This window comes from Diabrotica undecimpunctata, chromosome 2 (genome assembly GCF_040954645.1).
Source record: "Diabrotica undecimpunctata isolate CICGRU chromosome 2, icDiaUnde3, whole genome shotgun sequence".
NCBI lineage: Eukaryota > Metazoa > Arthropoda > Insecta > Coleoptera > Chrysomelidae > Diabrotica > Diabrotica undecimpunctata.
The window spans coordinates 136,623,873-136,648,243 of NC_092804.1; the positions used below are offsets into that span (position 1 = coordinate 136,623,873).

Here is a 24,371-nt window from a genome sequence, read left to right on the forward strand (position 1 = left end):
CAGCACCGAAAACACATATAAACGTAATATTCTTATTTTGAGTTGTAAACTAAGGTCTCTACTGTATAATACTATATATATATATATATATATATATATATATATATATATATATATATATATATATATATACTGATATATACAATACATAATTTCTGGAAAAGATATAATATTGGATCCAAAGACTGGGAAATTATAATATAGAAACACTTTTAATTACTATTTTAGTAGTTAAAATGTTTCCCTAGTTTCCCTAAGTTTAGTTAGTCCTGTAAAACTGTGCCGAAATTTGTAATGTACAATGAAGATGAAACCATATGGTGTAACCATATGGTGTAACATTTCAATTTATTCATTTTCTTTTTATTTTTCTAATTTCGTGAGACCACCAGTATATTCAATTAATTCTCTGCAGTTTATATAAGGATACTTAAATTGTCATATGTAGTAATTTTTTGTCTGTTGTTGAAAAATATGTAACACCACTTCTGTTAATTTTAAGTAAAAAAAGCAAACAAAAAAAGCAGCGTGAGGTGGAAATCACTGATTTCTAGATTGATATTTGTGTAGTAGCTAAACCTTCTTTTTTGTTGGTAGAATGGCAAAAGTTTGTAGAAAGAAGACTTCATGATTTTATGATTAGTGAGGTGAAGGTGCAGATTGTGATGAACGAGATTGTTAGTTACCTTAGGCTGTAGTCACCTTAGGCTGTTAAGAGAGTAGATGATTCGTCCTGCGTAAAATAATGTTAAATATGTTAGATGAATTCAAGCAGTTAGAATGTTGAAGGTTGAAGTAATATAATAGAGAAGTAGATACGATAGACAACAGATTAGAGAGTCAACGTGGGTACGGGTAGGGCAATATGGATAAGGGTAGTTTTACTCAATGCAATCAAAAAACACTACTGGAAATTAACTTTTTTGAATGCCATCCGTGGCTTTTTTTTCCGGGGTTATTTTTAAACTATTTTCAATAATATAAAATTAGCATAATATTAAAAAAATTAACCATAAAATCTTTCTTTAACTATCAGAATTTATCGTATATTTTATACAAAATATGCGATATGCAAACTAAAACAATGTTAGATCTACATTGTTGTCTCTTAACATACAATGAACAACGTAGATTTTAAATAACAAAATAGTACTTACTGGCTACTAGTTTTTCGTTTGAGTAGTTTCGGAAGCAGTCATATAACGTCGATGATATTACCAAAGAAACAATTATTGCACACACTAACCTAAAAATAAATTTTGTTAGTAATAAATTTTGTGAGGTGCTTAAAATCCAATAAAGGAAAAACTTGATGTCAAATGGTATATAAATATATATATATATATATATATATATATATATATATATATATATATATATATATATATATATATATATATATATATATATATGAAAATTACTGAGTTCTCGGGAAGAACCGCGTTGAGAATTTAAAACTCTGATTTAAAAAACTGAGTTTTAAATTCTCAACGCGGTTCTTCCCGAGAACTCAGTAATTTTCATTCATCTGACCGCGGAAACTTATCCGAACATATATATATATATATATATATATATATATATATATATATATATATATATATATATATCCTAGTACAAGTCACACTGTTTGTCCGGCAGGGTAACTGCGCCACCAATTGATGATCCAAATATCCCTACTTATAAATTTTAGTACTTCATCAGTAATTATTTTTTTCGCAAATATTAAAATATATATATCTATCTATACAGCCCTTGATGTCAAATTTTGGATAAGCCTCCTCTTCCTTCTTCCACGTCGAGCCTGCGTGTTTCTTCAAGTCATCTGACCATCACATTTGTGGCCTTCCTCTTTTTCGTTTGTAACTATATGGTCTCCAGTGTTTAATCATCTTATTCCATCTGTCGTCTTTCTGTCTTATGGTATGTCCAGCGAACTTCCACTTAAGTTTTGCTATCTGCATTAATACATCGGTCACTTTTGTTTTGTTGCGGATTCAAGTATTTCTTTTCTTGTCTGATAGCCTGATGTTCAGCATTTGCTTTTCCATGGCTCTTTGGGTCTTTGCTATTTTTTTCATGTTTTCCTTTGTAAACGTCAAAGTTTGAGAACCGTAGGTGAGAACAGGAAGTATACATTGGTTGAAGACTCTTGTTTTTAAATATTGGGGGTATTTTCTATTTTTTAGTATATAGGAAAGTTTTCCAAAGGATACCCAAGCCAACCATATCCTTCTATTTAGTTCTCCGGTCTGATTTTCTTTATTTAATTTAACTAGTTGTCCCAAATATACATATTCTTTTACTTGTTCTATAGTTGTTTGTGCAATTGTAATTATTCATTCTTCTGATTGGTTGGTCATAATTTTCGTTTTACATATAATTCATTTGTAGACCTATTTTTGTTGATTCGCTATTTAATTCATCCATCATATTTTGTAATTCTTCCCTTTTATCTGTTATTAATACAATGTCGTCTGCATATCTCAAGTGATTTAAGTATTGGCCATTATGTTAATACCCCGATTTTTTCCATTGTAATTTCCTCATAACGTCTTCCAAAGCTTGATTGAATAGTTTGGGTGATATAGTGTCACCCTGTCTGACTCCTCGACGTATCTTAATGGGCTCCGTTTGTTTAACTATTTTGATGGATGTTGTTGCTTGATCACATATATTGGAAATTAAGTCCGTATATTAAAATATAAGTTACTTTAATTGTAGGGTAAGATTTACATACATTTACGTGTATACACTTATTAGAAAAATAAAATGACGTTTCACAAACTTCAACGTTTTACCAAAATGCAATTAAATAAAAATTAACAAAAATTAAGTAAAATTAAGTAAAATTAAATAAAATTAGTTAAAATTAAATAAAATTAAATAAAGGTTAATAGAATTAAATAAAATTAAGTAAAATTAGCTAAAATTAAATAAAACTAAATAAAATAAAACGAAATCAAACTAAATTAAATAAATTTAAATTAAATAAAATAAAATAAATAGAAATAAATAAAATTTTGAAAAACAAATAAACAAAGTAAATACAATTAATTAAAACTAAATAGAATTAAAGAAAATTATACAAAATTAAATAAAATAAAATTAAATCTAATAATAATCAAAATGAAGCTATTAAATATAAATACAAGATAATACTAAAAATGATGAATACACTCTATATAATATTTAACAAATTTTAAAAATTACTTAAATAATTAAATAATATTTTTAAAGAAAAATATTAGGATTTTTAAAATTTTAAAGAACTTAAATGTGTGGTGTGAAATCAGAATACGAAGACATAGAAGAACAAAATGGATTTCGTGCAGGAAGATCGTGCACTGATGGTATATTCGTTCTGCAGCAGGTAATTGAAAAACGGAGGGCAAGGAATCTATCTACCCACCTATTGTTTGTAGATTTAGAGAAGGCATACGATACGGTACCTTTGAAAAAACTGTTTCAGACATTGAAGTAGGTCTCAGTAGAGAGTATGTGGATGCTATCGCAAATATATACAAAAATGCAAGAAGTGTCGTTAAAGAAGGAAACTTTATATCTGAATCATTTTCAATAACAAAGGGGCTTAAACAAGGATGTTGTCTATCTTTGACCTTATTTAAAATAAATATTCAATCATCGCTAGAGCAGTGGAGGAAACAAGTATCCGGAATGGGAGTAGACATAGGCGGTGGTAAATGTCTATTTATTTTTCGCAGATGATCAGGTAGTAGTAGCGAATGATACTGAATGATCAGGAAGAACTGGACTACATGTTTAGAAAATTAAAGAAAGAATATGAAAAATGGGGCCTCAATATGAATATGTCAAAGACAGAGTATCTTAAAATAGGAGATGATAAAGAAGATCCAGAGTTAGAAATTAGAAACACAAAAACATGTAATGAATATAAATATCTCGGATCTATAATATCTAAAGAAGGCACTACCAAAAGAGACATCGAAAACAGAACGCAGCAGAGAAAAAAAGCGGTAAACATTCTAAACTCTCTACTATGGTCTAAAGATATTAGACAAGAAACGAAATTGACAATCTATCGAACCTTGGTAGATCCTATTATGACTTATGGGGCAGAAGTTTGGCAGATCACGCAAAAAGATAGAAAAAGAAAAGAAGTGGTAGAAATGTATTTACTAAGAAGAGCGTGTGGTGTATCTAAAAGAGAACATATCAGGAATGAAGATATTAGAAGGAGGACAAATAGAAACAAATAGAAACAGAATTGAAACGAGACAACTAGTATGGTATGGTCAGGTGAAGCGAATGAATGAAGATAAATGGTCAAAAAAAGCTTTAAATTACATACCACAACAAAGAAGAAGAAGGGGAAGGCCTTCAGTTGCATGGGAAGAAAATGTACGGCACATAATGAGAGATAGAGCCGTCAAAGAACACGAATGGATGGACAGAAAACGCGAGAAGTGACAGAGGCTGTAGGAACCTCGCTTATATATATATATATATATATATATATATATATATATATATATATATATATATATATATATATATATATATATATACATATATATACGTATGTATATATATATGTATACATATATATATATATATATATACATATATATATATATATATATATATATATATATATATATATATAAATGTGTGGTGTTCACATAAAGAAATATTCATCACCATCATCATCAACCTGTATGCGTCCACTGCTGGACATAAATCCCCCTCAGCTCTTTCCATCTGTCTCTGTCTTCTGCGGCTTGCGTCCATTTATTGCTAGCACGCTTCAGGTTGTCAGACCATCTAGTTGGTGGGCATCCTCTGCTCCGTATTACTTCTTGCCTTGGTCTCCACTCTAAAATACGTTTTCTCTATCGGTTGGCTGATAATAGGCCGACGTGTCCTGCCCAATTCCATTTTAACGACGCGATTTTTTCGATAGCGTCTGTTGTTTTTGTTATACGACGTATTTCTTCGTTTGGGATTCGGTCTCTCAGAGAGACACCCAATATCTGGTGCTTCATAGCCATTTGAGTTACGTGAATCTCAATGCCAGGCGCCGTTTTTATTTGTTTTAAGTTATTGAGTGACTGAAGATGGGAATTGATTGGATCTCCCGTCGCATTCGACGGGTAAAATCACTAGTTTATTATAAAAAATTATCCAAAAGGATTAAAAAATTTTATAACGTTTTCGGCCTTATCACACCATTACCTTAATAGTAATGGAAACTAGCCACATAGTAAGATTAAATAAACCTTAGCTTACATATTCATAATATTATATTTTAAAAGTGTTGTGACACGAGGATTTCGCATTAAGAGAACATAAGCTCGAAACAAGGACATTCGAGCTCTACGGTGTCTACCAGCCAACTAGTATGTAGAGTAGAACAAAAGAAACAACATAAGAATCAAAGAGATTCCTTGTTTAACCACAGCCGACTAAGGTGTCGAAAAAGCGGCGAAGCACCGAAATTTCCAACCTTCCGAGGAAATGGCTGCTGGACAGAAATTATCTTGCCCGAGATGAAAAGCGCTAAACAGATTAAGAACTGGCGTCTCACGTTGTGCTAGTAACCTGAGAAGATCTGCACATATGAAGACCTCATTTTAGCTAATGACGGGGCGATATGTGTGGCCAGCCATTGGAAATAAAAGACTCAAGTTGTTGGTATCCTGGATACGATAAAATAACCTAAGAAATATTTCCCTCTAAAAGTTTATTAGTAATTTTGTTTGTTTAAGTTTGTACTTACCCAAATGAAATGTCCATTTGATCAAGATCATTATTTTCATCCTCCCTTTGGCAATTCTTGTCTTCAATAAATGAAGAATATGATACATTGTGATCCCTGAGTGAAAAATCAATTGTATTGAAGTAACCATTTAAATATGTTTTGAGATCATATGGTGTACAAGAAGAAGGCATACACCATCCCATTAAAACTACATTTTTTGCTTGCTGTGATGGATCTTTATGGTCCTATAACAAAAAAGAAACGGCTAAGTTACCGATACCAACCTTAAAATATATTTATTTAAATTATTTTTTAAGTGGAGTTTCAGAAAATATTAGTTAATAATATTTTCTGAATGTACTATATATTATAATATATAATACATTATTCACAACATGATACTTAAATGATATATTGTGTCCAAAATTTAAATAACTCAAAACAGGTAAAAGCTTTACTTTAAGAATTACCATAGAGACTGCTTTAATTCTTATCTTGATTCAATTTACGTTTGTACTCGATTCTAGATATATTTTATTAATTGCCTAATTTGTTGTTTTGTTATTATTTTTGTTTTTAAATAGGCCTCTTTTTATATGAACAGCTTTTATTTATTGTAATTTGTTGAGTATTTACCACGTGATATAAATTAACTATTTGATTTGACATTTGGATTGCTATATCGAAATTATTTTTTAAAATATAATTTTTAATAAACCTTTAAAATCCCATGCTATTTAAATGAAACACCCAAGCGGGGTCCTTATATATTTTTTAATTTTATTTTGTGCATTTTTCAATTTTGATAAGATAAGAAGTGTTGCATTTATTCTGAATCAATTTATTTAATGTAATTTTAATGAAATACCGTAAAATGCGGTGAAATTGTTAAAATTCACTACTAGTTTTTACTAATATAATTCAACAAGATCTATATTAAATATTTCTCCATAAAAAGTATTTTTTTGAAAGTTTTTTCTTTTAAATAATTTGTTTATTTGTCTTCGTTTGTTTCTTTTACAAAAAAATTAAATATATTATTTTTTCTAAAAACCTCAATTTTACTCATACCAACTAAAAGAAAATCGTAGTTTTCGGGTAGTTTTAAAAAGTATCCATGCATTGAGAGAACCGGAGGATCTAAAAGAAGATCCCTTGAAGAACTGGGCCACAAGGTTCTGAATATATCTAACATTCGGCAAAGAGGTACTAAAAAGTGCCTTTCTTTATTTAATTTAGAGTTAGCCACAAACAAAAATAACAAAGACATCTACCAAGTTACCAACTTAATGAATACAATAATTAAAATTGAACATCCTAAACGTGATATACCTCAATGTCAAAGATGTCAAAACTATTGTCATACCAAAAAGTATTGCAACAGAAATCCACGTTGTGTCAACTATACAGGAGATCATTTGACTAGATAGTGCCCAAGGAAAAGTCGAAATAACGAAGTAAAGTGTATCAATTGTTCTAAAAATCATCCTGCCAACTACAAAGGCTGTCAGGTATACAAAGAACTACAGAAGAAAATGTTCCCAATTCTTCGACAAAAATCTTTACTAAAGCCAAAAATAAAAAACCCAACAAATACAAAAGTAGGACCAAGTTACGCCAATATATCTGGGAAAACAACTAATCAAACAGTAAACAAACAAAACATCCAACAAGCCACCATGCTGCAATCTCAGTTTCAACCGCCTCTACAACTACCTGAATTAGACAATGGTAACTTTAAACAAATAATTTAAAAAATGATGGAGTGTATAAACACAATTTTTGACCCTCTAATGAGTCTTATCTCCAAAATAAATGTTTAAAATTTAAAGATTGGAGTCGGGAACGCCAAGGGCTTGACAATCCATAGTCAAAAAGCATCTATTTCTCAACACAACATTGACGTCATGCTGACTTAAGAGGCACATAATGACAAATAAAAGTTATTGTAAGGTTCAAAATTATCAAATATACTTCACTGAATATCCACAAGGCAAAGCTCATGGAGGGACTGCAATAATAGTAAGAAATAGTATTAGGCACCATGAAACAAGCAAAACTGAAGAATTAAACATATAGGCCACTTCGATATCAATATAAGACTGGAATATACAACTAATCTTATCTGATGTTTATTGCGCACCAAACAAACCGATAAAGTAAAATGATTTCACTACCTACTTTAAAACACTATAATCAAAATTCATCCCCGCTGGCGACTTTAAGGATCAAGGATCATAACTATACGTGGCCAAACTCTACTCAAAAGTGCCGTGATAAATAAGCTTAGCGCTCTATCCACAGGTTAACCTAACTACTGGCATACTAACAGGCGAAAAATACCGGATCTCATCTGATTCAAATCTGAGGAACTGCCAGAATACAAATTTGCAAATATTACAAGGATTTCAATCCAAAGTTCTTCGTGATGTCTGCAATGCCCCATGCTATGTGCCAAACGATGTTATTCATCATGACCTGAATATTGAAACTGTTAGAGAAGAAACCGCCACACAGTGTAAAAACTACTAGACTAACATTTAATCCAAATCCACTCGCCAACGATCCCCTGACATTTCCTGAGATCTCTCCACCGCTAGAGATTAGATAGAAGTTTGTTTAAATTGTGAATAGTTATTTCTATAAATAAAAAAGAAATTTGGTAATGTAACCTAAATATAGATAAAGCATGCTCACCACTGAGTGTAGCTCTCATTGTGTCACTTTTTCTGTCTTTTAAACATATTTTTTTTTAGTGTTTAACTGATAACCGATTACCATAAATAGAGGAATTAAAAAAAATCTACTTTGTTAATTTCTTGTTTAATAGAATATAAGTAAATATTATAATCCGTACTATAAAATTATAGGATAATTTGTATTAGGATAATTTAGATCCCAGGAATCAGGTTAGCGAGCGAATCGACAAGAGGATCCAGGTCATTTTTAGAACAATAGATTTTGTGTTTTTATATCTGTAATAAACATTTTTAAAGGTGTTTTATCGATATATTTGATTTTTATTGAACAATTTACATTTCTTTTATTTCCTTCTGCTCCTGTTGTATATTTTCACACTGTTATAAGGCAAAAGTATTTCAGGACTCAAAGAGGAACCATGAGAATAAATTTAAACATTTGATTTAAAGTTGGCTGTACTTAAGATTATTAAGATATAGTTTGAATGGATATATATATATATATATATATATATATATATATATATATATATATATATATATATTCATATATTCAGGCATTCTACAGTATTCACTGCCTTCCCTCGCTCAACCGTTTCCATCTCTCTCTGTTGTCCCATTCTCCATCGTTTAGGCCTCTCTTACTCATGGCGTCGTCTACTTCGTTCCTCCAGGATTTTAGGGGTCGTCCTCTTTTCCTCCTTCCTATGGGGCTCCATTCGGTTATTCTCTTTATTCATCTGCTGTCACTAGTTCTTCTTATATGTCCATACTCTTTTAGTCTTTTTTGTTCTATAGTTTGAATGGAATACTGATTAAATTAATTAATTATTTGAAAGTTAGAAAATCAGTAAATATATTTAAATTTAGATCAAATTTCAACATCATAATATGTATATATATATATAGTAAGACAATTAATAATTATTACAACTAGATAATTTTTATATTCATTTGTTAACAGATGTCTTGAAGAAATAGAATTAAAATAAATTCGAAAGCTTGACAGTAAGTCAAAGAGTTTTCTTTGTCTTATAGGCCAAATAGACTGACTGCATCCTCAAGAATCACCACTTGGTATTTAAAGCAACAGTCAATAATACCACCATCTTATATATATATATATATATATATATATATATATATATATATATATATATATATATATATGTATATATATATATATATATATATATATATATATATGTATATATGTATATACATATATACAAGAAGTGTAGAAGTACTCTTCTTTGAATAGCCCATTTAATGTAGAAATGTCATCGACATCAATCATCAATGAAGGTAAAATATTGACTAGATCAATACAGTCATAGATAAACAAAAATGACCCCAATTTAATGGCCCTTGCTTAAGTTTTTGTAAGATTGTGTCGTGTGTACTTTTTAAAATATCTAATAAGTAGGTGATAATAGTAAAGACAAGGTCGCTAAAAGAATCTTAAATGTGGCATTTCTATATTCAACCAATTTCAACAGAAATTTTCTATAAATAATTTTATAATTATTTTACTTATTTTGTGTTATACAGAACTTAGTTTCAATAAAATAACATTTAGGTATAGAAGAAATATAGTATTAAATAGTTAGGCACTCCAGAAAGTTTGGTGTAATTATTATAACAAAATGCCAAAAATATCTAGTCAACAGTTGGTAATAATATGTTTTCTGTATTTTTTAAGTTTAAATAATATATTTACAATTAAATAAAGTAATTTAAATATTTATCTATTTTTTATATTTTAACCAAATTAAATAAATTATTATGTTTGCTCCTGACGCCACCTGTTAACGTATTAACAAAGCATACGTTGTTTACTTATGACAAACTTGCCAAATTCAGACCAAATATTAAAATAAAACATAAATAAATATCATTTAATAGCAAATTTAATTATAATATAAACTAAATAATATTTAAAAAAAATAATAATTATTGTATTTATAGGAAATTATTGTATTTATATAGAGTTTTTAGAGATTTAAAGTTTTGCGAGGAAATTACAGATAACCTAGTCTACTCTCGAATCCATCAAGTCCGGGCGAAGTATGGTTTTACCATTAAAGAAGTAGGTTTCTTAAAGAAAGCTTATGACAAATTTACGGAGTCCAAAGAAAAAAGTCTTACATAATTCATATGCATGCACAATTCTGAATGATCCAGATAGGCAAACCAACATAGACCAAAGGCTGACTAGGCCAAGTTCTATAGATTGAGAAATAGCCACAGCAATCACAAGACGAAGCAGAATTAGACTGGCTATAAATACATTTTAGGCCTATAAGTTTTCAGGGACAGATGGAATATATCCGATACTTTTGCATATGGGATTATAGTTATTGATACCACACACATGCAAACTCCTCAGAGCCAGTTCAGCAACGGAGATCAAATCTAGAATATGGCAAAAGGTGAAAATCATATATTTCCCCACGGTAGGTAAAGTATCTAAGTACCTAAAGGACTAAGACAAGAATGCAATATGTCACCCGTTACTGTTTAATTTATATATTGAGGCAGCCCTCCAAAAATGGAAAAACCACTGCCAGGGAATGGAAATCCCCATAGGAAATGACGTACTGTTCTCTCTGAACTTTGCGGATGACCAAGTCGTCCTAGCTTAAGATTCTTATGATCTATAATTTATGATAAAGCGTCTATACAGAGAATATGTAAAATGGGGGTTAAAACTCAGCATGAAAAAAATAGAATATTTAGTTATTAATTCAGATGCAAAATTTGAAGTGTTGATAGACGAGAACGTGAAAATCAAGCAAGTGGAAAATTTTTAAAATTTAGGTACACTCATTGATAAGAACGGCTTGGGAGAATTAATCAGGGACGTTAAATTGTAGGATGTCTGAACTCCTTATGGTGGGATTGCAACATTTCCAAAAGGAACAAAAAAAATAGGGCAAACCATGGTTGAATCACTTCTTTGTTGTGGCTCTGAAGTATGGACAATTAATGCAGACCTGAACAGAAGCTTGTTGGCAGTTGAAATAGATTATTTGAGAAGAAGTGCTAGAACACCAAGATTGGATAGGAAAAGCAACGAATCTATAAGAAATAACATGAATGCTACAGAAACGGTCATTCACAGAATAGAAAGAAGAGTTTAAAATGGTTTGGACACCTATTGAGAATGCCTGATGAACGTTGGCCCCAAAAACTTCACAGATGGAAGCCCCCTAGAAGAAGAATACGGCGATAGCCGTATTCCCGTTCTCCTTCGCCAACAAAATAATGTATTGTATTTACAAGTTGGATCCTGTAATATATATATATATATATATATATATATATATATATATTATATATATATATATATATATATATATATATACAGGTAAAGTATCAAATCTAACGCCAGTCATATAGACTCGATGTCGAGACAACGTCATATAGACCAATAAGCTTATCGTCTTTTCTATTAAAAACGCTGGGTAGGCTTCTGGATAGGTATATCATAGACAAAGTGCTAAAAGATAATCCTCAAAGCAATCGTCAATATGCATAGCAACTAGGTAAATCTACGTACTTGAGTTGGATGATATTAAAGATATTAAAGGGGCATTTAATATTGTTACTAATAACTCTTTGGTTAAAGCAATAAGTAGAGGAGGCATACCCGTGGTAATATACAGATGGATAAAGGCATCCCTAGAGAATAGGATAGTAATATCCACTCTGGGTAAAGCAACCACAAAAGCAAGAACAGTTCTAGGCTATCCACAAGAAGGAGTTTTGTCGACTCTAATTTGGGCAACCTTCTCACAAATCTGAATACAAAAGACTTTTACTATACAGGATGGGCTGATGATATTGCAATCTTCTTCAGGGGCAAATGCGCTCAAATTCAGGGTTTATCTTAGGTTATTCAGGAGAATGCAAGTAGTCCCAAACATAGTTGATAAGTGCTATAAACAAGAGAGATAGTCAATGCCCAATAAACAACAAATCATTAACTGCACAAAAAAGAAAGGATTACAAGACCTAAAACCACCAGTGATGGGAGGAACAGAGACTCCATTTGCTAAAAAAATAAAATACCTAGGGGTATTTTGATTATTGGCTTACGTGGAATACTCATATACTCAAAACCACACATAAAGCTACTATGTTCTTGAACAGATGTGGAAGGATGTGTGGTAAGAATTATGAGATTAACTTCAAAGTGACACTAAGGTTATACATACACAAGGGTTATTAGACCAATGATAACCTATGGGTTTGCAACGTAGTGGACAAAGACGCAGCAAGTGGAAGCAATAAGGCTTCTAAGTACTACACAAAGACTAGCATGCCTGCGTATTAGGGGGCCATAAAATTAACTCTTACAGCGGCGTTGTAAGTCCTGCTGAATCTTCCACCACTTCATATGTTTAAACATGGCGAAGGCAGATGTGTGATGCACAGAATAATACATAGTCAATAACACATAAGCCAGCCACATAGTACTGACAATAGACAGCTAATCAAGAAGCTAAACGTAGATATCGTAATGGGGCAACCCACCGATGCAATATCTACAAGATATAGCTTTGACAATAAATTCAAAATTAATATACCAGGTAGGGAAGATTGAAAGGAAGGTATACCCATACAAGCGGAAACTACCTGGTTCTTTAATGGCTCAAAAACATCGGAGGATGTAGGAGCCGGTATAGTAGGGATGAAGTAAAGGATAAATTTCCCGGTACATTGTGACATCTAAGGATGCCACAATTTTCAAGGCAAATAGCGGCAATCCATCACTGCGTGGAAGAAATAGAAAGCTAGAAAAGAACGCACCATTCAATTGCCATCTCCACAGATAGCCAGGTAGCGCTTAAGGTACTCAATTGTGTAGAGGTCAATTCTACACTGGTATGATATTGTGTGGGTGCCTTAAACAAACTAGGAGGCTGTAGCAATGTTATGGTAACGTGGGTACAAGGGCACAGGCAATAAATGGGTCATAAGAGCAATTAAATAGCCAAACAAGGCTCATTAATGACATTCATTGGGCTGGAACCCTTCTGCGGCGTTGCAGATGTATTCTCGATATAAAAGGTTATTCCTAACATCGTACAATAGCTTTCAGTAAGCTTGCATTTGCAGTTCACCTAATTTGCCATCGAAGAGAAGTCGTCGAACTTCTCGTTGCTTCTTCTCTCAGAAGTGGACCTACTACTTTACTTGCATCAATGACTACACCATCTTTCATCGGAGCTCTCTTATTTTCCATATGTTAAATTTCCTCCTGCGATCCTATATTCTGTACATTTAATAATGGCTGTTCGATGAGCTCTGAAGTAACTTGACTTTGATATAATAATGTTTCATAGAAGCTTCCCACTATGTGTAATATTCCTGATCTATCTAGGCTATCTTTTCATTTTTGTTTTTAGGTTGGAAGATTTCCACTTTGCCAGTTTCGATTTTTCTCTTTATTGCTTTTATTTTCTTCTATAGTTTTTATAAATACCTTGTTCTTAAATTTTGTAATGCCGCGTCTGATAATAAATAATGAATATACAGTAGTTAATGTTTAAATTTGGGGTTACATAAAATTTACCAAAGAAGTACACACTTTTATTTAAAAAATCTGATTGAACTTTTTATTTAGGACACAAAACCTCATAAAATTACATAAAATTAGCCGTACATTACGTAACTGGTCAAAAAGTAAATCGGTAGGAACCGATCCTACATATTTACTGACCAGCCGGTCCCAATTAAAATATCATAATGTGAATGATCGCGCTGGACTGTATTGTATAAACTTACATAATGGTAAATAATAGCATACCTTATATAAAAGCCAGTCTCTTATAACTGACTGTTAAAGCTTTACCTACTTTCTTGCTTGTAGGTCAGTTATGCAACCACTTACGATTTCAATGTCGCATTTTACGCGATCGTGTTTGTTTAACGTTCGGATGATTTACAGTATTGCATTTAACTTGTCACGTTAATATGACAATAACATGTCAAGAATTAAAAATTCAAAATATATAGGTAAACTAAATTAAATTACGTGTCTGCATTGAAATGTCCTTCGTCTTAGACAATTAAACTATGACTATCAGTCAAAATTTAAAGTGACATAATTTCTAGAACAATAGAAACGCATTGCAGTTGTGGATTTATAAAAAACTATACGGTTCTGAAACTGTTTTCTTGTGGCATGTCCAAGTTAAATATTGTGTTTATATGGGATTAGGCCATAATTGATTGTAATTAAAATTACATCTTTACTAACTAAAATTTGACGTTTCGATTTCCATTCCGGAAATGGTTTTCAAAAAATTGTGCTGAAAAGAGTGTATAACCGCCAAATTTGAGGTTATGTCTTCTTAGAAATTGAAATTTGACTTACTTCATTTTATGGTCTGCAGAATTCTCTTGGGGTGAGTACTTTCATGGTAATCTATACTTTATAATTCTGACAGCATTCTCAATATTTGTAACCTCACTTCTTTCGAAATCATTATCGTTTTCTTCTGAAGGCACGTGAATATTTATGAGGGTGATTTTTTGGTATTTTCCCTTGAACCTGAACCAGTAGTGATTCCAGTAGTACATTTAGTTGCTAGTTTTTTGACGTTGTTTTAACTATGGCACCTTCTTTGTCATTCCACTTCCATTCGCTGTTATTTACCCATATTTTTTTACTCCAATCTTGACTTCATTTCCTTTATTTCTTTCTTCTTGAGCAATGTTTCTAATTGTTTTTTGTATTTTTCATTCTTTTATGATTGCATCTTCGTTAATATATATTTTGTACTCTTTAATTTCTTTTAATTTGTGCTTTGTTTCCATTATTTTTCTTTTTTCTTCTTGGTCTTCTAATTCAATTAGGCATGTTTTTTCGCCTAACTTGTGAGCATTCCTTATTTTAACCTCTACCCCTATATGTTGTTTGATGAAATTATTGATTGTTCCTTTTAACCTTGCTTGCTCATATGTGTCTATCCTTAGGCCGTTCATAACTATGTTATTTATTCGTCGGTGTTTTTCCATAACTTCCATGTTTTTTGTTATTTTTATGAGTTCCTCCTTGATCTCTATATTTTCTTGTTTTAGTTATGCATTTTCTTTTCTCAGCTCTCTGTTTTCCATAATGAGCTTTTCTATTGTTTCCTTGCTTTCTTTTTGATTTCTTTTTATTTCCTTAATGTCATCGGTGAGATGGCTCATCATTATTAGTAATTGATTAATTTTTGTTTCCTCATTTTGTTTTCTCTGGAGTTTTTGTTGGTGTTCTCGAGAACTTCTTGTTCTTTCTGAAAATGTTAACCACGCTTCCAGTTATATGCATATAGGAATCTTAACAAAGAATTAAACTAAGTAATAATAATTATATTTCAAAAAGAGAAATCAAACGATTTCTACCTAGCGAAACCGAATTCAAATTTTTACCACTGTGTTTCCTAAAATTTGCGAAACAAACAGCTGGATAAATTAGCAGTGAAAGAGAGCAGTGACTATACCGTTCTGACGAGACCTAAGGAGGTCGAAATACGTATCAGCGGTTGTCGCTGCCCTGTATCAAAACAAAGATCTAATACCGCCATTATGAATTATATTTCATTTTATCCTTGCCATCTGCTATTTGTTTCATTGTAATTTTGAAAAAGGGCAAGGAAATGAAACCATTTTTGATGTGTCTCTAATACAAGCTGTTTCTGATATTTTAGTTTATTGGCCGTATTCCAGATTTTATTGGCTGTATCGAAACACTATTGGAGAATATGGAATAACTGGATATTCCTAGAAGATTTTACTGAATATTTTATGAAACAATTTATGGAATAACTGCACCTAACCACTTAATTGGGAGGCCACAGATATTTAGTAGCAAGCGGCCCATCGATGCCCTGATGCCATAAGTATCATTCGAATTTATTTAATGTAAAGCATTGGCAGTTGTTTTTAAATGATTAGTTAAGTAATTTTATTTGCCATCAGCTAAGGGTTCAGGTTTGGTTCCTAGTTTAAGACAAGACGAACTCACACTTGAGATACTGAGCTAGGCGAAGCATAGACGATAAGCTTCAATGGTTGATTAAGGTATTATTTTTATAATAGTATTTTAATTCTCTTTGGTAGTCTTATCGTTACATATTAATAGAAAAATAAATCTGTAATATAAAAATTAACACGGAACAAATGCAAAAATAGATATTTCTAATATTTTTAGGACAAGAAAACTCAAAAATAAAAATAGGCAGAATCTTGTAGCGTGAAGCACATAAAGAAAAAATATTTCACGGTCCTTATAAATACATCAAAAATGGGAACACTAACTTTTTTCTCGGATATACATCAATTTTGATTGCATTTTAAAAAGTGGCATACTATTGTAATGCCTGATTAGTCAACAATAAATTTAGCTGTACTATAATTTTCTTATGATAAAATAGTCAAACAAAAGTTAAGAAGTACACTAATTTAATGGATATTTAAAGGATAATAATCTGTTTCCTTTAGCAGCACTAACTAAAGCTTGACCCTTCCTTGGAATCCTTAAAATAAAATTATCAATTTCGTTTTGAGACAATATGATCCATTCTTGTTTAAGGAGATCTTAAAGACTTTGTCTGGTATAAATATTGTGTAGATGAGGAGCAATCTGTCATTGAAGCATATCCAATACATGCTCGATGAGATTATTATCTGGCTATTGTGCTGGCCACGGTAAAAGTGTAATATTCTCATTATGAAGCCAATCTCTTACTATTGCTGCAGTATGTGGCCTAGCATTATCCTGCATGTAACGCAAATCAGGTCCTGCAGTAGGGGCAAATGAAAAAACAACAGGTTCTAAGATACGATCAATATATTCAGATTGATTTAAAGTTCCTTCTACAAAAGCGGGAACAGTTGTAGACCACTATATGGACGAACACCCTGAGTCTCTCTTGTCGACCAGCTCATCTCCAAACTCCCATTCTTCTTTAATCAGGCTAGAGCCAAGACCTAATTTCATCTATTAATAATACGTAACTCCATTCTTATAAGCCCCACTGCACATGATATTGTGACTACCTTAATCTGAGTCTACGATTTCCATGAAGTAACCTGGGAACGCTCAATGGACGCCTGGCGCGTAGGTCAGTTTCATGTAATTTCCTTAAGTTTTGTTCAAAATACCAAAATACCAGTGTGATAAATACAGTAATGTTGTGAGTATTTTCTAAGGCTCCATAGAATTCACGTACAGTTATATGCACATTTCGACGAGCTAATTCTACCACATACCGATCCTGTTAAAGAGTAGTTTCCTCTATGACTTTCAGCGACATTACCAAATTGTTCATACCGACGCCAAAATCACGAAATCACGCTCCATTACACGTCAAAATGACGTGCAACATCAGCTTGTGAAAGACCTGCCTGAATTATATTCACAACACTTACCATTTTAACATGATGTGTTAAATGCAGACGCTCCATGACTATATTCACAATTATTGATCTTTTTTTAAATAAAATTTTAAAGTAAATACATACTACATATCTTTAAAATTTGAAGCACTATTTCTTAACAATTTGAAGCAATTAATCGCATGACTTCGAGTTCGAGGCGCTGTCACTTTTGCCTTAAAACAGTGATTGACAGATTAATTTACATGGCATACCTTGATTTACAAACAAAAAAAGTTTTTATTGAAAATAGTGGAATAATAATGGTATTCCTTAGACATTTTTGATATGTAACATTATTATGATTATTACTACATAAATATTTTGATTATCAAACGTAATTTAAATGTGAAAAATTTAATTCATCATTATTATCTCAAAGACAGTGAAATACAAGAACCGTTTTACATAAGTATACAATTTACAGCACAAAATATCTATAATTACATATTAATTATCCTGGAAATAATCAAGGCAACACCATTGCCAGTGTCAAGTCTAATAGTTTACTATATTTAGTAAAACCAGAGCGATTTATATGTGCACATTAATTATAAACAAGAGTTTTTAAATTGTATTTAAAAAAAAGTGAGCTACTGTATCTTCATTTTCGTCTCTAAGTGTAGCAAATTATTTTTCTTTTTGTATGTCATGTCAGCTTACGTGAAGCTAACACGCGACTTTAATACCACGCTCTTAATAACATAATGTCTAATGCCATAAAAGTCAGATATACCTGTTGTTATAGGAGATACCAAAAAAGTTATTTACAAAAATACGAGGTAGCTGTAATCTTCACATTTTAAAATTAGTTACAAATATACAGCGTCTTCCATAACACTGTATCGCATTAAACATATGTTTTCTTAAATAAAACACCATTTATTTTCTTTTAAATTTAAAATTGTTACAAAAATAAAAAGTGGTTTTATGGTATAAAGGGTATTTAAAAAGTTACAACCAAATTTCTAAGAAAATAGTACCAAGTTCAATGACCTGTATAATTTAAAAGGAGTATAAAAGAAACGGCCTGTTGCAACCATAGTTTTTAAATGATGGTCAAAATTCATAAAAATAGTTGGTTTTCCTGATTCTCTTGAAATGTAATAAGGGTAAGTCAAAACACAAATTCATTATTTCCTTAGTATTTTATATCACCATCATAAACATAAATCAATGTAGTTTAGTTTGTCCTAAGTATTTTCTATACCTGTACTTAATAGTTTTAAAGATTGGTAGAAATAAACGGAAGATTTGTTTCACAAATTAGGATGACGATCTTAACCATTTAGAGCGTACTAAGTGATCTAATTAATTCCAACTTGAAGGACCACCCACTAAAGTGAGAAAAAAGAACACAAGCATTAAATAATACGTAATTTAATAATTAACTTTGTTACTACAACTAAGTTGAGATCTAGCCTAAGTTTTTATATCTTAACCGTTGATCACTGAAAACGCATCTAAAACTCTTAGACCAGAAATGCACCGATCACTTTGATCGAATACTAAACTGACACTGACTAGTATGCGAGAGTTAAAAACGCGACTAGCTAAGCTGGAAAGAAGGGCGTTCTTCTTGTGATGAGTGCTGTTCATCCTTTAGGGTAAAACATGTGCTAGTGGAAAAGTGCATAAAGTTTAATCGTCACAGAATTTAATACCATATACCAAACAATCTTAAAGACATTTTAAATTAAAAAAACACTATAGATAACCTACTTTTGTTTTTAAAAGACTTTAATTTAGTAAGCAAAGTGCAATTAATTGTTACCGTTCCGCTAATAACCTTATTAGGTTGAAGCGGGTTTTTGCAAATAAAAAACTTTGTATTTTTGTAACCAGGAAGTAAAAAGGAATTTTAAATTTAAAATAAAATACAGGCGTTTAATTTAAAAAACATACCTTTGATGCGGTGTAGCGTTATGGAAGACCCTGTATATTTGTAACTAATTTTAAAATGTGAAGCTTACAGCTAGGTTTCCTTTATGTTTGTAAACAAATTGATTCAGTATCTCATATAATAAAGGATATAAGAGATTTTGTAGCTGAACTTATACAGGGTGTCCAGAAACTCTCCTAACAAACGAAGACCGGAGATTTCTCAAATAATTTTAAGACAATTTAACCAAATTTATCTAGTCCGAAAATGCTTCCCAATAGAGCTAGGGCTCTTTGAAGATGGCATCTTGTAATTAGTTTTTTTTAAATACTTCCAGAACGCTTCTATTTAAAAAAATGAACATTGGTGCGATATTTTATCCTCCAGAGTTGAATCGTATTCATCAGTTGTGACTTATAGTACCGGTCATAGGCGTCCATTTTGGGTAGGTCAACGGTTATTTTAAAGCATACCTTTTTTGTCTTTACCTTTTAAGCATTCGTGATAAACGAATATTCAGGTATTCTAGTACTAAAAGGTAGACTTACTTAAGTCGGTAGGATACACCGTTTTCTAGGAAAATCGATTTAAAAATTTTTCGCTTTTTCATCATGAGTTTTAAATTAATACTTTTTGCATTAGTTGGCTTTGAACCGCCAACAGAAGTACATATAATATACGTTTTTCATAGTCAAATTGTTATCGTTTCGCGAAGTTTATTTTTTAGTTTTTTACTTTGTGGCATTGCAACAAGACAATTTCAATTCAATAAAAATAGATTTTACTAATAAAGAATGCGCTGATAAGCATTTAGTTTATGGCGAAATGAGGTCGAGTATCACAACATAGTTACGCTGAAAAATTTCCTAATTGTGAGCATTCCACTTACTCAACATTTACAGCCCTTCATTAAGGATTAAGAGAAACAAGCTCAGTGGTCTTAACGATATAATGATGTAAGAGCAGCACATGAAGATGTTATTTTAATAAAAGTTCAGGAAAATTCAGAAATTAGCGTTCGAAAACTATCTGCCATGTATTCCACAATTTTAAAATCTCCCGTAGGAAGTATCTTACAAATCAAAAATGTATATCCTTCTCATTTTACAAAGGTACAAGTACTGCTACAAGGAGATTTTCCTGCTCTGGAAGAATTCGCTAGATGGTTACAAAATCACAAAAATCAAAATGGAGACATTCGCAAAAAAATTTTTAATGTACGTAATGCACATTATTATTCGTACGTTGGTGACAATCACCATGTTGTTCAAGAACTTAAGCATCATCATAAGTTTAGCACAAACGTCTGGGTTGAAGTTGTTAACGATTATCTACTTGTACCTGTGGAATTGCCTGCTCGTTTAAATAGTGTTGATTCCTTACATTTCCTGCAAACTGTTTTACGTGATTTGTTAGATGATGTGCCTTTAAATATTTGGCAAAACTTTTGGTTTCTACATGATGGCTGTCTGGCCCAATGTAGCAGGAATGTACGGGACTTTCTTGATAACACCACTTGAGTGGAAGAGGTGGTCTAGTTGCTTGACCAGTAGGATCGCCAGATTTAAATCCTTGCTATTATTGTGTTTGGAGATATATAAAATCATTTGTTTATTTAGTTCCGATACAAAATCGTGCACAACTCGTATTAAGGTTACAAGATACATGCAAAGAATTTGGAAATAATTTTGGAATTTTTATTGTGAATAGAATACTTTGTTTTTAAAAGTCTTTAAATAAAATTTTAAATTTAATGTTTTGCTTCTTTTCCCAAACTTTATTTTGCGAATTGTATTTATGTTTGTTTTTTGCTGCATTTATTGAAACAAAAGATAATTTATAAAATTAATGAAGGCACCTATTAATTTATTTTCATAAGCAAAAAACGAAAAATTTTCAAATCGATTTTTCTAGAAAACGGTATATCCTATCGACTTAAAGTCAGAGTAACTCTTAGTACTAAAATACCTAAAAATTTATTAATGTAGTATCACAAATGCTTTAAATTTAAAAACATCAAAATTAGGCGTTAAAATACCTGTTGACGTACCCAAAACGGATGCCTATGACTGGTCCTAGAAACTCACAATTAACGTAATCGATTTAACTATAAAAGATAAATAATCGTACTAGTTTTCATTTTTCTAAAGAAAAACGTTCTGGAGGTATTTAAAAAAAAGCATTTTCGGACTAGGTAAATTGGATTAAATTATCTTAAAATTATCTGAGGAACCTACGGTCTTCGTTTGTCAGGAGAGTTTCTGGACACCCTTTATATTATGTAGTCCAACCTTTTACTTTACTAATTGTCACAAAATAGTATATATATATATATATATATATATAATATATATATATATATATATATATATATATATATATATATATATATATATATATATATACTAACCAATAATGATATTTTTCATAAATGTGAAAATGTGTATCATAGTCACTGACTACATTTAATAAATCATTCCAAAACTGACACTCTTTAGCATATTCTGTCCATTACGATAAAACGTGTTTAACCTTGATGGCCTAGGTTAAAGTAAAAAGCATTAGTCTAATTAATAAATTAAACTTTCAATATCATATGTTTTAATTGTTTATTTACTATAATTCACAGTATAATTTAACAGTTATCATTGTCCCAAATCTTAAAAGATAAATTAGAATAAGATTCTGCTTGCCTAGGCCAATGTAAATAGTAGTAATATATTTACTACTTTAGTTGACTACTTTTTACTAGTACATATAGATGTATCTTTGTATGACTTGATACTTTATACTTTTATATACATTTTAGATACTTTTATAACTAAATATATGACTTTTTATACTTGGGGATTATAAAACAGGTACCTATAGAAAATGTCACACCGAGAGTGCAGTACGGCTAATATAGGAATGCACAATTGCCGGATTTCACGCCTTGTGCTTGGCGATACTAACAGGTCCAAGTGGTAGTCACAGAACCGTACCCAGATCTCTACGCCGGGCTCTGTTATTTATTATAAAATAATATATTGATAAAATAATTGCCTTCAAGTAGCCAAATAAGAGGCATGAATTTGAATAAAAAGACCTTAAGTTTTTAGCGAGAATTTTATTATAAAACTGTATACTTTATTAAACTAACAAATGTATTTTAAATTACATTTCTTGATAGCTATAAATATACCGGGTGGAACCTCCGGTAACTCGATTTCCGTGCACCCAGCCCAATATCCAAGAAAAACTTTTTCTTTTGTAAATATGTGAAAAATTATCAGGAACGGGAATATCGAAAAAGCTTTGCACATTTTTTAATCCCGGCGATGTTATTAAAATAACAAGTTGCGCACTTGAATCACTGCGAAATTTTAACACCTACTATGAAATTTTTTTTTGTGGAAATCTGAAGTGCAGTTTTTGTCCTTGTTAAAACATAATGCAGTCTCGCATTTTTTAAACACAACATAAGTTTACCTAGTTCCTTGGCATAGCAACCTGGTAGTTTTCAGCGAAACCTTGTGTTATTCCATATGGGATAATGGTTTTCCTTGCCCACACTTGACCAGATGAGCAGGTATAAGGTTTATAGTGTAAGTTATTTAACATTATATTATATTTATACTTTATTAAACTAACAAATATATTTTAAATTACATTTCTTGATAGCTATAAATATACAGGGTGGAACCTCCGGGAACTCGATTTCCGTGCACCCAGCCCAATATACGAAAGGCCCATACTCTGATCGGACTGGTAAATGCATTTTATTGGTTATACAGTGTAAAATAATCGAGGTTACTCATAGATATTCAATTAATTATACTAAAGTCGTCCTCTACATCCGAGATGTTGGATTCGCTTTCGCTACTCTCCCCTGTATTCGCGTGTATTATCAATTGGTCTACGTCATCTTGCAGGTTGTCCGCAGTCCACATCTCAGTTTCCGTTTTCTCAACAACATGAGTGACATAATTGCGCCAATTTTGCTCTGTGACGCGTGCGAAACCGTCCTCGATCAACTGGCGTACCTCGTCGTTTTTAAAAGTGGTATTATGGGTACCTACATATCGCTTAACTTGGTTCCACACCATTTCTATAGGATTCAATTCGCAGTGATATGGAGGAAGCCTTAAAATATAAACATTATGTTGTGAAGCATACTCATCAAGATGATACTTATCGTATTGATCTTTAAAAGCACGCGCTGCTTCTAATAGCTCGGATTTCAAATAAAACTCCTCGAAAAAAATTACTTGACGAAGTCTTTTTCAATTATTTGGTAAATTTGATATTAATGTCTCCTTAAACCACGACTCAAAATATGCGGCATCCATTTCATCGTGATAGTCGCCATCAGTTTTCTTTGCCAGAAAAACACGCTGTGTGCCAGGAAGGAAACCTCCTGAAAAACCTGCATGCAATAAAACATATCGTGGACCTCGTTTAGTAGGTGCTTTTAAGCCAGTACTTAAACCTTTGAGAAAAGCATCATGACTGTTTTGTATCGTAGTATCGCACCATTCGTAATTTATAGATTGGCCAACATTAACCCACGATTCGTCCAAATATATGATACTGCAATGGTCTTTTCGCAAACGTCGTATAGTTCTCAAAT

General features: G+C 31.5%; 1 protein-coding gene across 1 annotated transcript in view; it reads right to left on the reverse strand.

Annotated features, from left to right (window-relative positions):
- LOC140434931 (nose resistant to fluoxetine protein 6-like) overlaps positions 1 to 24,371 on the reverse strand; it is a 127,093-nt gene that overhangs the window by 55,950 nt on the left and 46,772 nt on the right. The window contains exons 3-4 of the mRNA XM_072523570.1: positions 5,762 to 5,988; positions 1,158 to 1,246 (exon numbers count right to left, since the gene is read on the reverse strand). Of these exons, the coding sequence (XP_072379671.1) occupies positions 1,158 to 1,246; positions 5,762 to 5,988 (316 nt within the window). The remainder of the gene's footprint in view (positions 1 to 1,157; positions 1,247 to 5,761; positions 5,989 to 24,371) is intronic.